The 15,154-nt window shown below is 36.2% G+C and overlaps 1 protein-coding gene across 1 annotated transcript in view; it reads left to right on the forward strand.

Annotated features, from left to right (window-relative positions):
* LOC117175622 (protein stoned-B) overlaps positions 1-15,154 on the forward strand; it is a 320,808-nt gene that overhangs the window by 126,407 nt on the left and 179,247 nt on the right. The window contains exon 7 of the mRNA XM_033365331.1: positions 4,587-4,821. Within this exon, the coding sequence (XP_033221222.1) occupies positions 4,587-4,821 (235 nt within the window). The remainder of the gene's footprint in view (positions 1-4,586; positions 4,822-15,154) is intronic.

Raw genomic sequence — 15,154 nt, forward strand, 5'->3', positions numbered from 1 at the left:
TCCTTTGCTGCTAGCTTTGCTAGCAAGTCCGATATCTCATTACCCCTGATGCCACTGTGTCCAGGTATCCAGAGCAGAGTGACTCAGTTTTCTGTTGCGAGCTTATTCAGTGCCACAAAGCACTCCCATACTGGGAACGACGTGGTCGTTGTTCCACTCAGAGCCATGATAGCAGCCCTGCTATCTGAGCAGATGCGAATGTTTCTTTTCCCACCATAATCCATTGCCTTATAGGCGCACTGGAGCAAGGCCATAATTTTAGATTGCAGAACTGTTGCATAGAACCCTATCGACATACACCTACAATATACACCTGCTCCAGCGTTCTCCTTGATCCTGGAGGCATCTGTAAACCAGTTGTCTCCATCACTGGGCCGGTGCGCCTCACCATTTTCCTATTCCCCTTTCGTGGATAGGCTAACTCGGTACTTCTTGTCGAAGAGGTAGCGACATGTGGACATTTTGTCCCTGAGCATACACAGTGATACCTCTCAGGATAAGTCTACTTATTTTCCAGGTGCTCGTTCCGTGACAGCCTCTTATCCAGAATGACTCCTAGATATTTGGCTTGCACTTAGATTTTCAGTTTCTGTCTAGTAAATTTTAATGTACTCATGGTTCCCCACTTGTATCTTCTGATAAGCACAACTGTATCCATCTAGCTCGGATTGACTGATAGTCTTGTCCTCTTACACCATGAATCTACTATTCTTAGTGGTTGCTGCATTACTCCGAAGAGCGCATCCAGATGCTGACCGCGCACGATAACCAGTATATCCCTGACTCGTGAGTAGATGAAGCAATTCATCCACTACCAGGCACCGCAGCAAGGGTGATAGAACACCTCCCTGTGGACATCTCGAGTCAACGGTTCCACATAAAGTGGTGTCACACTTAGTCGTGGTTAGATTCCTATTGGCCAACATGTGCCAGGTCCATTCCACGACTCGACTAGGCACACTGTGTGCGATCATGGCCGCCTTGATCACCTCTCCAGAGGAGCAGTTAAAAGCTCCTTCGATACCCATGAACTTTTAAATCGCGAGACATTTCTGCTTCAGTTGTCCTTCAATTAGGTTAACTGCAGTGCTTAGGGCTGCCTCAGTCGAGTGACCAGCCCCATAGGCGTATTGTTGCTTGTGAAGAGGACTACTTGACAAGAACTTATCGCCGATATATCTGTCCACGAGTCTTTCCACTGTTTTTAGCAGGAAATATGTGAGGCTAATGGGTCGAAAATCCTTGGGTGAAGTATAACCGATTCTGCCTGCCTTCGGAATAAAGACTACTCTCGCACTCCTTCATGCCGCCGAAACACAACCCAATGTCAGGCTAGCCCTAGCAAGTCTCACAAACGGCCCAATGATGATATCATCAGCCCTCTGCAAGAGGATTGAATATATACCATCCGCACCGGGAGACTTGTAAGGACTGAAGAACTTCAGAGCCCACCTGACCCTGGCTAGGGTGGCAATCTCGTTAGCTTGCCGCCGTTTCGGAAGCAGTTGGACCATTGACGGCTTTGATTGCTTCAGCGGTGCCAATCCCCTATCTTCTAACTTTGTGAAGCCCAGAAAATGTGCGTTGATCAGGTGAACCAAGGTATCCCCGTCCGAGTCTGAGTATCCCCTGCCGGGCAATTTTAGAGTCCCGAGAATAGCATTCGGATTTCGAGAATGCAGCCTGTCCAATTTGGCCGCCTGTGCTCCATTTTCGATATCAGTGCAAAAGTTGGTCTAGCTTTCATGCTTTACCTTACGTATTGCACTCCTATACTCATCCCTCATCGATGTAAATGAAGTCCATGGTTCCTTCGTTTTGCCAGAACTCGCACGTCTGAACCTCTGCCTGGTTTGCCTGCGAAGCTCTACGAGTTTCGCATTCCACTAGTGTGTCTCTCCAGCCTTTCGGACTTTTAAAGGCCGACAATTACTTTCATAAGTAGATTTGATGGCGTCCCTGAAAATCTCGGCTGCCATCTTCAGGGTATCCACGACTCTAATTGAACTGGGCACACCTGAGAGTGCACTTCTTAATTCTGTGGAAAACTGACCCCAGTCCGTTATTCTTGGATTTCTGACCCATTTAGGGCCGATGGGTACAGCGAATTTCAACACGAACTCTATCAGTAAGTGATCTGAAAGAGTGGATTCATCTGAAACTCTCCACTTCTTGATGTTCTCTGTAAAACTACCGGTACAGAGAGTGATGTGAATGACTTTATCCCTGACCTAATTACCAAACGCCAGAGTGTCCCCCGTATTAAGAATATCTAAGTCGGTGGTCATTGGGAGACGTGCGTGGTACCCCACAAAGTATAGCGGGGGTTAGCATCGCACCTCAGCAGAAGAGAAAGACCCCTTACCTTGCAGTATTCCACCAGTGTACGTACCTCCAATTATGGATTGGTGTCGCTGTCATATGGAAAGTTAGCCAATCCCATAAATAGCCTTCCTACTCATTTAAGATCCGTGACTATCACCATCAGGTCTCTGGAGCACATATCAGCTACCTGACGGTAGGAATCTATCAGCTGAATCTAGCAGGAGCTTACATCCAAGATAAGTTTGAAAGGAAGCGAATGGATGATTTGGAGTTGGACGAACTTTTCGATGAACCGGGTTTAATCAGAGTGCGAGTGTATTCTCGTTCCAGACGCGCAACGAAATATCAGATCTGGATATTGTATGTAGAAGATAACTTGGTTCAAGCAGCCGATGATCAAGAGTTACTGCTGGATGAAGCACAAAACAATGAACAAATATTGAAGTACCACTGTATTGGCAAAACTAGGGCCAGGACAGTCGGATCATGTGCAGATGTAGCAAGCATATTATAGTATTTAGGATACACGCGCCATCAGCCAGCAGTAGAGTATCTAAGCTGATCTATGGCTAAAATTATTGCGGATGCGGGTCAAAGGGAACAGTAGAATGATATGCGAAAACTCGTCTTGTTTGAGCATCATAATCTTCCTGACTAATGCTCCGGTATTACCTTAGTTAGCTATGGGTTATTAGCTTTAATATCGCAACAATACGAATACGGTATGGAAAAGCCGATCGCGTTCGCAGCACAAAAGATACAAAAAGAACGAATTAAATAGAAAAATTTTCGATGAAGAGGCGATGGCGATAATGTTCGGAGTAAAACAGTTTTATCAATTGCTGTTTGGAAAAGAATTCATTTTAAGAACAGATAATAAAGCATTAGAATTAATACTGTGTCTAAGAAAAGGGATTCCATTAACTGCAGGTAATCAGGTTCAAAGATGGGCTTACAATTTATCCGGGTTTCTTTATAAAATAAAGCATGTAAAACCAGGAGATAACGCGAACTGCGATGCATTATCAAGACTACTGATAGATAATAATACTTAAATGATAGAGTTAAAATTTTCACATTTACATTTTTTCAAAGAGGGAATGACAGCATTCGATTATAAAATTCTATCGGAAGAAAGTAAAAAAGCTAAGTTCATTGCTATAACAATCATGCGTGTTTTAGGAAATTCGTCTGATAATACAAAAAATATGGCAAATAATGATAAAAGTATCTATAACAAAAGATTAGAATGAACAACAGAAAAGGGGTGTTTATTTTTGTTATTAAGAGCAGTAATACCAGAAAATTGAAGAAGTATGATATTAAAATAATTTCATGCTACACACTTGGGCATTGTAAAAATCAAAATGTTTGCACGCTTATATGTTTGATGGGCTAATATTGATCGTGACGTAGGAAACATAGTAAAAGAATTAAAATTCGTTTGACAGAACTAAAGAAACCACCATTGACGCCTTACCTACATGGCCCTGGCCAGTAAAAGCATGAAGCCGCATTCATTGTGATTTCGCAGGTCCATTTTATGAAAATTTGTATTTGATTGTAATAAATGCTCATTGCAAATGACCAGAAATCATAAACTTTAAAAGTAACACAGAAGCATACAGACTGTGCGAAGAGTCTCGAGTATTATTTTCACGACGAGGACTTCCCCTGCATTGTGTAACAGATGAAGGCCCACAATTTAGAAGCACTACATTTAAGTTTTTAAAATAAATAACGAGGTAAAGCACAGCTTCTCACCGCTGTATCATCCTGCTACGAACGGTGCAGCAGAACATTTTGCACAAACTTTTAAGGATACATTTCTTAAAATTTTAAAAGGGGGGAAAACGCTGGAAACAGCTATTAATATATTTTTATTTGATAAAATATATTTTTATTTGTAGATCAAATGATAAAATATACACATGTTGATACAAAATTACGACGCTCTCCTCGTTTTCAAGGAGTTTCAATTTTAAGAAAAGTGGAGAGTTGTGATGTATGATGAAACGGCCGTGTCAGCGTTTCCGCGTAGCGGACCTCAGTGGGCTCCCAACACGGCGCATGGGTCATTTGCAATTAATCAGAACACGATGTATCTCCTATTTCATAGTTGACTAAACTAAATATACAGTTAATTAAGAATTTTCATTTATTACAATAACCATCAGTCCCGATATATTACAGTCATGAAATGTTATTTTTCTTAAAAGATTGCCCACTCAGCAAATGTAAATGCCATTTTCCTCTTGCAGGTATCACAACTTTTTAAACTAGGCTCTCAAAATTACGAAGATATGAAAGAATTTTCCTCAGCGATCGAAGAAGCCCTTTTTACATTACCAGCTCATAGAGATCGAGCATTGCAATATAAAATGGAGGAGGTCCAAATAGCAGTTGTTGATGAGTTGTATGTAGAGCAAACTGCAGAAGGTCATGTGCAAAAGCAAATAGCACGTGTTCGATTATTCTTCTTGGGCTTTCTGTCAGGTAATATAATGTATACAATTTCGGAATTTTCGACCGAAAATGTATTCCAAACCAATCTCAATAATTGTGAAACCTGTTCCCGATTCAATTCAAATTAATAAAAAACAAAACGATGCAATTTTTCATTGAAATAAATCCGAGTTCAGATTAATCAGATTGTACATGTAATTTTGAAAAGAATTTTAATGTAGGTTTGGATTGAACTTGGTATTGACAGGCGAATGAAAAAGGATAAAAAAATGTATCTGTAATATGTTCAAGTTGATTCGAATGAAATAGGATACAGGTTCTGAAATGATTCGAAATGGTTTAGATTGGTTACATACGAAGTCTTAATAAAAACTTTTATTAGGCTAATTATAATAACTTTATAACCGAAAATATAATTTGGGGTGATTTTCGTTAAAAAAAAAAATGAAGAAGTTCTTACAGAAAGTTATGTTTTAACCAAGAAATTATTCTGCATTTTCAACTCTGGTTCAATTTACCTCTATTTTTTTGGTAATTTAGTAACACATGGGTGAAGAAATTAAAATGATATAACATCTTTTGCATAATTTTTACATTTATGGTTCAACCGAAGATAAATGATAATTAACGTGTTTATGATATATTATTATTATTATTTCAGCTGTAATAAATTTACTAGCAACTGACGTTGCGTTCATCCGCGAGATCTTAATATACGCATACTGTTACTTACAAAAGTAAATAAAAGAAAAAATGCAAGGCAATATACTTATATCGTATATAAGTTACTTTTGGTATACAATAAAATACCAATGCAATGATCCCTCTCGGAATGACCGATCCGGACTATATGGATGAAGATTCGGTGCCGCGGGCCAAGCCAATATCTACCATTACCGTTCAACATACACCACTGTCGATTAAAGCGAGCCCTTTGTCCTCCTTCGGAGGCTTTTTTATTTCGAATCACACATATAAAGTCGGGTCTGCATCCGGTGATGATGCTTGTGGGCTTTTGTCTTTAATAGGGCTAGTATTTAGTGAATTTCTTTTCCTGACTTTTCATTTTCTCTTGCCCTCATTCTGGTCTTGCGAGCGATGGTATGTTTGGTTTTTGCTTGTACGGATTACCGGAATCCTGTCTGCCGACGTCGACGAATTATCTCATTGAGTAAGGTTTGTACCTGTGGCTATCCCTTTCCGGGTTACATGGTTCCGTCAACTCAAACCTATTCTCTACTGGTTCTTGCCTATTATCCTTAAGCGTCAATCCTGTCCGAAAATGGGCCCAGAATCATCTACCTCTAAAAAACAGGGAGTTGATGCGAAAGTCGTAGGCTAAAATTGTCCTCCCTAAAGAAGAAAAGTTTATCTCTACTTTGTATCCCTCCTACTGTTTCCCGGACAACTTCCGTACAGTTTGCATTCTGTATTTCTCAACTCTGGACTTATTTTCGGGAGGGTTTTGACTTTATATTCAACGATTTCATTCGATTCCTTGCATCCGGAGGCCCTTATTATTACTCCTTTTTGTTCACTCGGACTCTAGCTTGTTTTCCGGTGGATCTTTGCTTGAGTTCATTTCAGATTCACACTTTTCATTTCCCATTGTCACCATAAGTGCTTGAATCAATTATGATAGTTTCGAAGTGATCCGTGTGTTGCTGTTAAGTACTCAAATTCCGCTGCTAGGATACCCAGACCGCAACAGTAAACCTGTTTCACAGGAACTTTGATCAACAGTCATCTGCGAGGACAGTAGCCTCTCGGTTTCTCACTACTAATTCGTGCTGCTCGGCCTAACCGCGGTTATAACTTACCATACTAGTAATTAATGGTCATTAATGGTAATCGCGGTAAAAAGCAGTAATTCCTTAATTAAAAATCGCCTTAAAAAGATTTTGTAATATTTTTGCCATTTTGGTTTTATGATGCCAAAACAAACGTAAAAATGTTTGTGCTCGAAACTCAAACTTTACTAAAGCACTAGTTTATATATTATATATTATATAACCGCCATTTTTAATTTTTTATGAAAGAGCGGAAAAACTCTCGCATTTGTGTAAGTCAAACTATAAGTATTTTAACCTTCACTTCTTTTGCAAATGAGGTTATAAACAGAAATTTAAAACTTTGGACTTTATTTTTAATTTAATCAGCAATGACAGTTTATAGCTCTATAATTTTATTTATCACAAATAATAATATTCTGCATCATACATGTATTTAGCCTTGAGAAAGACACAAAGCCGTGTTAAAACGTCGGCATTATGTATCGACACTTTTATTTTATTTTTAAATAAAAGCTATATAAACATGAATGGATGACCAAAATAAATCCTTTCTTCTTTTGAAGAAATCACTCAGTATCAAACATTAGCTGGAACGCGTTTTCCCTAAGACGTCGTGCATTCCTCGCCGTTGATGCGACGTTTCTTTTTTTCCGCGACGCGATTAACCATTTCTCCGCAAATATAGAACCTAGAACATTCCTTCTTCAACCAAAATGTTTGAAAATTAATGTAATAATATAGTAAAAGCACGGTTTGACGATTGTCAAGATTAAAATACTTTTTTTATTCGTGAAAGACAAAACGTAATATTTACATTGACACACAGGCAGATACATTTTGTAGACCCTACTACTCTAAAAGTCCAAAAGTGTTTGTGAAAACACGAAATATTCATAAGGCTCAATTGGTTGTTATACGACTTTGAATTGCCAATAAGCGACCAGTTACCGAAATGTAATGTTTCAAAAATTCTCACAATAAAACTATTGCGAATTCTGACTTGCTCTTATCGCCGAAATAACGGCATCAGCTTAGAGTTTCAAAAAAAAAATAAATAAAACGAATTTTGAAAAGTTGGCGGTTACACGACTTTGAATATCCACCCTTCAAATCTTCCGAATAAGATGCTTGTACATGCTTCGGAGAGATTTATTCACCAATTTTGCTCCCTGAATGCGACTTTGACGAACACCCAGGTATGTATAGGTCCCTCGAGTGTCAAGATGCCTAATAACACGCATATGAAGTACATGAATGATCTTATGCTCGCGATGATTAGTTCCGCTACAGAGGTATCCAGAAGAATGTCGTTATGCAACCGATAGAGGCAGAAGCGTGGTGTAAAAAGTCAGATGACCCATGGTGTCGACTTGAAAGAAGCCTTTATGGAAGGTGAAATTGTTCGTTTTTGCTTGATATTTTTCTGATTAGATAGTAAATATAGTTTTCTAAAAGGACATCAATCGATTAACCTTTAAGTTTTCCAACAGACAGATGATAAGTCTATTAGAAGTAGAATAGAAGGCTTTCAGGTATTCAATTCATGTCATTGACAGGACGCGCTGATGGTTCCATCCAAAATATTTGTAGCATCCCGAACACTAAGGTGACTTTGGAGTGGGCTCATGGTGTCGCCCTGAAAGACGCCAGTTGGCATTAAAACCCCACAAATTGCCAGAAGGGCGCCAGGGAGTTTTCCGTCTAAACTACCAAAATTTCTAAATTTTGATTTTTAGTTAACCAACTATGTGGTTTAGCAACGCTCGGTAACTCCGTTTAAGTGGCAGGAGAAGTAGTGATGCAAGGATGGTAGATTAAACTAATAAATGGATCACCATACCCAGATAGCAAACGTGCGGGGCACATTACTCGCACGGCAAGCGAGACACGCGCTGCGTGCTGGGTGTGAGGCATATGGGTCGCACTTTGTGAGGGGCACGTACGTGCGAGGCATATGCGACGCACTTTGTGATAGGCACGATGTGTGGCGCATATGTGTCGCACTTCGTGAGGGGCATTATTTATACATAATATATAAGTAATAAGCACACTTTTTATGATATTAGTATAGTAAACTAGTTTTATTGTAATACATTTTAAAAATAATAATGACTATTATAATTAAAGATTGAATCAATTGATATTGTAAAAATAGTTAATTTACAAAAATTAAAACATTCCCGATTTTATAATAAGAATAAATTAGGAAATTTGCAAGAATTATTCAATGCATGGTTGTCATAGTTTCAAGGAACAATATGCATTTTATTTAATTTAAAACTATAATTTCCAACTATAATCGACTATACAAATAATTTCAATTAGACTTTTGTCAATTTGAATTTAAGACTAAGTAAATAAAAAAATGAAATTTTTTGTATAATTTCTACTTTACATGTTTATTCATGTTTGTAACTTCAATTTGTGCTTTTAATTTTAGGTTTAATATTATATTGAGTTTAAAATGTAATTAAATTTTCAATCGTATTGTGTTCATTTTTTATTATTTTGAAGAAGAAATAAGAGGAGCTATTTAAAAACTGCGCTTATTAGCTTAATAATATACGGCACAGACGCAGTCACGTCGGTCGAACGGTAGTTGCCCGACGCGCCGTAACAGCTGTTGTCGACTTCCGTTGTCGATTTCGTTTTGCGAGTTTTTAGTGAGAACACGTCGGTTCTCGATCGAAAATTTGATTATTTCCATGGGGTTTTTATGTGTAGTGACGCTGCGGCCCCCATTCCTCTAAATTTCTGTTCGATATATCGTGCGCGTGTTTATTAATCTTGTTTTATTCTCCTTTTCGGCGTTACCGGTTTTTTTTACATTTTGTGTAAGATAATTTTGACAACATAATAATAGCAGTGAAGTACGTGTCAGGACTTACACATTTTAATTGTGATAAGTACGGTGTTCATTTCTTCTACGGTAAGTAAAATATTTTTCATGCATCCCGGTAACAAGCGTTGAATTCAGAAAAATTAAGAATTTGTATTCCTATGAATACGCAATTTTTTCTTCGTCTAAAAATCCCCCAACAGGAATAGAAAAAGTGAAAATCCTATTCCTCTCAATCTACTTAGTAAAATTTAACAAAAGCATTAATTTAACCTATTTTTCATTATTAAATCTTTTTATGACTTATAAATTCAAAAAATATTCAAATTTATATTTATTTATATTTTGATAATTTATTTAAAAGTCTTAAAAAGTGCAACAAAGAAATCTATGCAAAGGTGTGAATTTAAATGATTTTAACTCTAGAGAGGCAAAGTTGAATTGGTGAGAATTAAAATTTCAGAATTTACATTCCGCTTGAAGGAATTAAAACAACTTATTACACATATTTTGTGAACTAATTCGAAGGAATTAAATAAAATCAAAATATGACCACTTTTGAGGAATAAAAAATATCTCTGTGCGGTGTTTACTGGTACAATTAGAAGGAAATAATTACATTGAAAACACGTTCTCTTTGGGAGAATAGAAAACTGTGTGGCGGTCGCTATGGAAATAGAAGTGAATAAGTTTAGGAGGTATCTTATTCTTAATGTGGCATTTTAGGCAGATGGAAAAATCGCGAATTCAAAATAATAGAATAATCTTCACTTTTGCGCTGAAATCGAAAAATATTAATTTTTCATTATTCTACGCTTATCACCGGGATATACATAACCTTACACAAAATAGTTTCTCCTACACTGTGAATATTAGTAATAAGCGAGTAATAAGCGAAAGTTTTTCAAAAGGTCCAGAGCCTTCAATTTCAGTTCGATCTTAAATTTTGTTCTAAAATTAAAGCGCATTAAATTCTCAAGGAACCTCACCTCGAAGTTGTTGTCCACTTCTTTCTTTTATATATAATTTTTTTACTGAAATTATGAAAAAAATGAAATTGAAAAAAACATTCATACTGCAATAACTGCTTAACTAAAATTTAAATCATTTTAAATCGATACATGTCGAATCACAGAATAAAAATAATACTTGAATTTCTTTGAATATTTTTGAAACTATTATGTGCTTGATAATATTTGGTGAATGATACCTATTTAAATTTTCATAAACACACAAGACAAATAAATTCAAAATTTGGCCCAATTTTTGACTGTTGGTCTTTGCGGTTCGCGCTCGATAATATATTTATCTCGCGTTTTGGCTCGATTGTGTATTTAACTCGGGCTAAGCGCTCTATTTTTGTATGTCCCCCATATTTGTGCAAAGACCTTTCAAAATTAAAGTTCAAAGAATCGAAAACTGTAATTTAGTAATTGTGAATTCTTTTTTGTCCAAAATATGAACTTTTGTACATTATGCTTAACACTATTATGTAAAATGTATATTATATTTATTTCTGTACCTCGTTCTGATACTGCTTATTTAGATATTGTAAAATAATGTACAAATTTTATTTCTTCCTGGTTACTTTATTATTTGCTCCTTATTTTGCACTAAGTTTTATTCTCAGCTACCATGAAAAATTTATCATTTCAATAAATTTATATTACTACAATTCACAATATGCATGGGTATTAAAACATACGTATTTTCATTCACTTGTTTTTATAATTATAGGCGGGCGCATTGTCGTTTTTTAAATGTTATTTTTTACCATTTAAAACAAAAATACGCATCCTAGCGTAAAGTGTTTCGAAGTAAATTTGTAGATATAATTTAGGCGAAAAATTTTTTTACATAAAATGTTATAGCAGCTTGTGTCGTTTTTTAAAAAGTTAATTATTTTATTTTTACTACATTTTATAGCAAGAGTTGTTTAATAGGTAACTTTTATCTATTTTTTTCATAGCTTAGATCATTTGTCCAAAAATTTTATTTCTTCATTTTTAATTTTGCTTTTTATGAATCAAACTAGCGACGGTGTAGAAATTCACTTAAACCAACAATTGAAAGGTCAGAGGTCGATTTAAATCAAGCTGAGAGCGAGAAGCAAGGCGAGATCGACGATGCCGAAGTAGGTGGAGACGACGACGAAGACGATGCGGGAGCAGATCGAGTCAATTTTTGTTAAATCTGTTTTTTTTTATTATTTAAACAACAAATAGGCCATCTACCGTTGTTACTATGTTTCATACAATTTGAAAGTTTCAGCAAAAAATATTCATTATTGTGCACAAAAACGAGCTAATCTCGCAAAAGTATCAGATCCTGAAGTTTGTGATATTAAATATTACAGTTATGTAAATGCGTGCGTTTTAATCTTAGTATCGTTAAGGGCATTTTTTGCTTACGATATTTGCATGTTTGTGCCCAAAATAATGAATATCTTTTATTGAAACTTTAAGGAAGAAAACGGATATAAATAGCCTATTTCTGTTTTGAATAATTACAAAAAGTTTAATTTCTGTTCAATCTTGTTTTCTTTTTATTATCCAAGCAACAAGTATTAGCATGTTTATGTCCAAAATAATACATATCATTTGCTGAAACTTTAATGAGAGACGTAAGAAAGGTTTTAAACAGTTTGTATTTGTTTTAAATAATTTAAACAATGTAATATTTGTTTGTTCATCATTTTCTTTATTATATAAACGAAAAATATACTTTGAACCTAAGTCTTTATGTTTTCTGTCAATTTTATGTGCCTGTATCTTGTGGTTGCAGCGAAAAAATTTATTATTGCTGATTCAAACATACGGAAACTGAATTGCTAATCCGCAACTAAAATGTATAAATATTTCTTCCACCCGTAATAAAAAATACGTTCATGATAAATTACCTGCTCTTTATTTAAAAATATCAATGCAAATATTTTCGATACCCTCTGAAAATCCTAAATGTGTGCACGCACCATACCAGCACCGACACGCATGACGTGTGACCCTCATGGTTATGAGGACGCAGTTGTGTAATCCCCTGCGCGCATGTCGTGCGAGAAAATCCGCACGCGGTGCGACGCACGTGCGTCGCACCGTGCGCGCACTTTGCTGTCTGGCTATAGTGAAATGCATTATAATATAATATTCCGTTACTAATAGCCCGTAACTTTACATAAGGGGACTCGTGCCTTAAAACTAGTGAGAGAATTATGGCTCACTTGAGGCCATTTTATTTAAATTTGCATTCTTACATTGGCATGGTCCGAGTGACCACTGTTTGGCGTGCACCCTCACCGACGTAAAGGGCAATTAATGTGTGAAAGATCCCAACAAGCTGGTGTGAACTATAAGTTCCCGTTTATTAAAAAGAAAACCAACGAAGAAGGTTCTTCTCATTTTTACCTTTGGCTTTTATTTTCCGTTTTAGTATCCAGTGTAAAGCCATGAACCAATGCTCCCAACTTGAGCTCAAAGTAACGAATGAAATTCATAGTGGCCTCTCTGCCCATGGTGTCAGGTGAGAGTCGGGACGCCACTTGTCTTAGAAGTTTGGAACTACAGATTATTAAAATAAGCGGAGCCACAAGGAAGTGAGACAGTTGCCAGTTAGTTCCCCGCAGCGTTGTATCGCACCGTCGATATCCGAGTTTCGCGACTCGGCACTGATCGTGCGCTATTTGCTGATGTCCACAGGGATTCGCTAACTCTGTCAACACACAGATTCTCCGCGGCCGCATGAAACTGTGTTTCCCAGAAATCTTGTGCTAGCGGGATTCTTATCCACTGCGCATGTGCTGGATCGTGGTCCACCCATTTTAAATTCACTCAGCAGAACATGAAATAAGATATTGTAGACAAACTAAGACAAAAATATTTCATATCTAGTATAGAATTCCCGCGGTTCTCATTTCGAATAATATAAATTTTTTATCGCTACTATGAACTTATTTCCCCGGCAAAGATTTCGAAGCTAAGTATTTATATTTTAAATGTTTTCGAGCGGGGTTTATGATACCCCGTCACAATAAACAATGCTGTATGAAAATAAAAATCAATAAATTGAAAATTCCTCTTCCGAAAATCAGTTGAAGTTGTAGTTCAGTTTGATTCATTTTAATCAGTTGAAGTTGATGACTTTTAAACTCACATGAATCTTAGGGTGGGTCGAAAAAAATGTGGAATTTCAAATTGGAACAAACGAAAAAAGGTGGATTTTCATATCAAAATTTTCTGAAAAAGAAACTTTTCAAAATCGAATAAGGTTAAGGATTGCCACACGCAAAAAATGTACAAAAAATAGAATTTTCTGATTTTTCTTTGAAAGTATTAATTTTACGGAAAAATTATATATAAAAAATATCTAGTTCTCAATGAGGTACTTCTTTTATACTTTACTTATTTTTGCACGCGACCAGTTATTTTCAACTCGATAAGACGAAGTGCCAAAGTGAAAATACATCCAGGCGTTACTGGCGTGTCAATACTGGCGCAGTAATGGCTTTCAGTACTGGGACGGTACTGGTAAACCACTAGCATACTAAAATGCCAGTGGTTACCATGAAGCCCACAAAATGTTAAAAAATAGTTATTTTTAGCATTAGTGCCCGTTTACCAATTTCTCACAAATCGAATCAAACCAGTTTAAAATAGAGACGGTCAGTAGTTGTTCGAATTTTCAATGGAAATTTGAAAACACATGCATTTATACATTTTTTTAAATAGAAAAAAGTCTTACTGTATGTGAAACCGGCTTGATTCATTACATCATTACAATTTTTAAAATAAAACTGCTCTTTTTTGAAAGAAAAAATGGTATCTAAGTCAAGTCAAATCTTCAAAAACTGAATTTATTCGAATATTCGATTATGTCGAATTCCGAAGGTTCTGATTCACTGTTGGATCTATTTTTTCTCAAAAAGGAGGTCTAGGTCCATGTTAAATATATAATTTTTTATAACTTATTTTTCAAAAATATTGTCTTCTTAACAGCTGCATATTGAGTTTTCAAATATCAAAAAAATCTTTAAAAATGGAGCAAAATTAATAATACTATATAATATAAATATAACTATTTCATACCTAAAAATATTTTATTTTAAATTAGGACCTTAGCTTATAAAAACCTTGAAGCTTCTTTCTCGCTAGCTTTCTGGTTGTACGTTGTTTCTTGATGCCAGGTGTCGTTGTTTCGCCAGTCTTATTCTTTCTTTCTTTCCTCCTTCTTGATTAAGAGCATTAGATAGCCATCTGCTTACTTTAGAAAGAATTATTTCCTTCTTTGCCGAGTCTTTGAAAGTATCTAATAACACTCCTGAAACATTAAATTAAAAAACCTAGGGATGGTTTTCCAAGAAATTACGAAGCTAGATAAAAATTATTATAACATACCTTCTAGGCATTTATAGCATTTTGCGTTGGAAAAATTATTCTTTGATACTCCTCTACAAGGTTTACCTATTCCACTGTACTAAAGCTGGACGGCTTTTGAAATGATCGAAGATAGCACTAACACTTTGATATCGTTCAAAGATCATCCTTGATTTGCGAGAAGAAACATGTATTCCAGACATAGTTGGGCTCTTTCGTTGACTTTAACTTCCTCATCAAATTTTGTAATCAAATCAAATTTTGTAAAGCGACTTGCGTGGGCCCAGGAAAATGTTGATCGAGATTGGGACGAGGTAATATTCACCGACGAGGCTTCTGTTTGGGGTTACGTGACGTCATCACAT

Source organism: Belonocnema kinseyi, chromosome 6 (genome assembly GCF_010883055.1).
Source record: "Belonocnema kinseyi isolate 2016_QV_RU_SX_M_011 chromosome 6, B_treatae_v1, whole genome shotgun sequence".
Lineage (NCBI taxonomy): Eukaryota > Metazoa > Arthropoda > Insecta > Hymenoptera > Cynipidae > Belonocnema > Belonocnema kinseyi.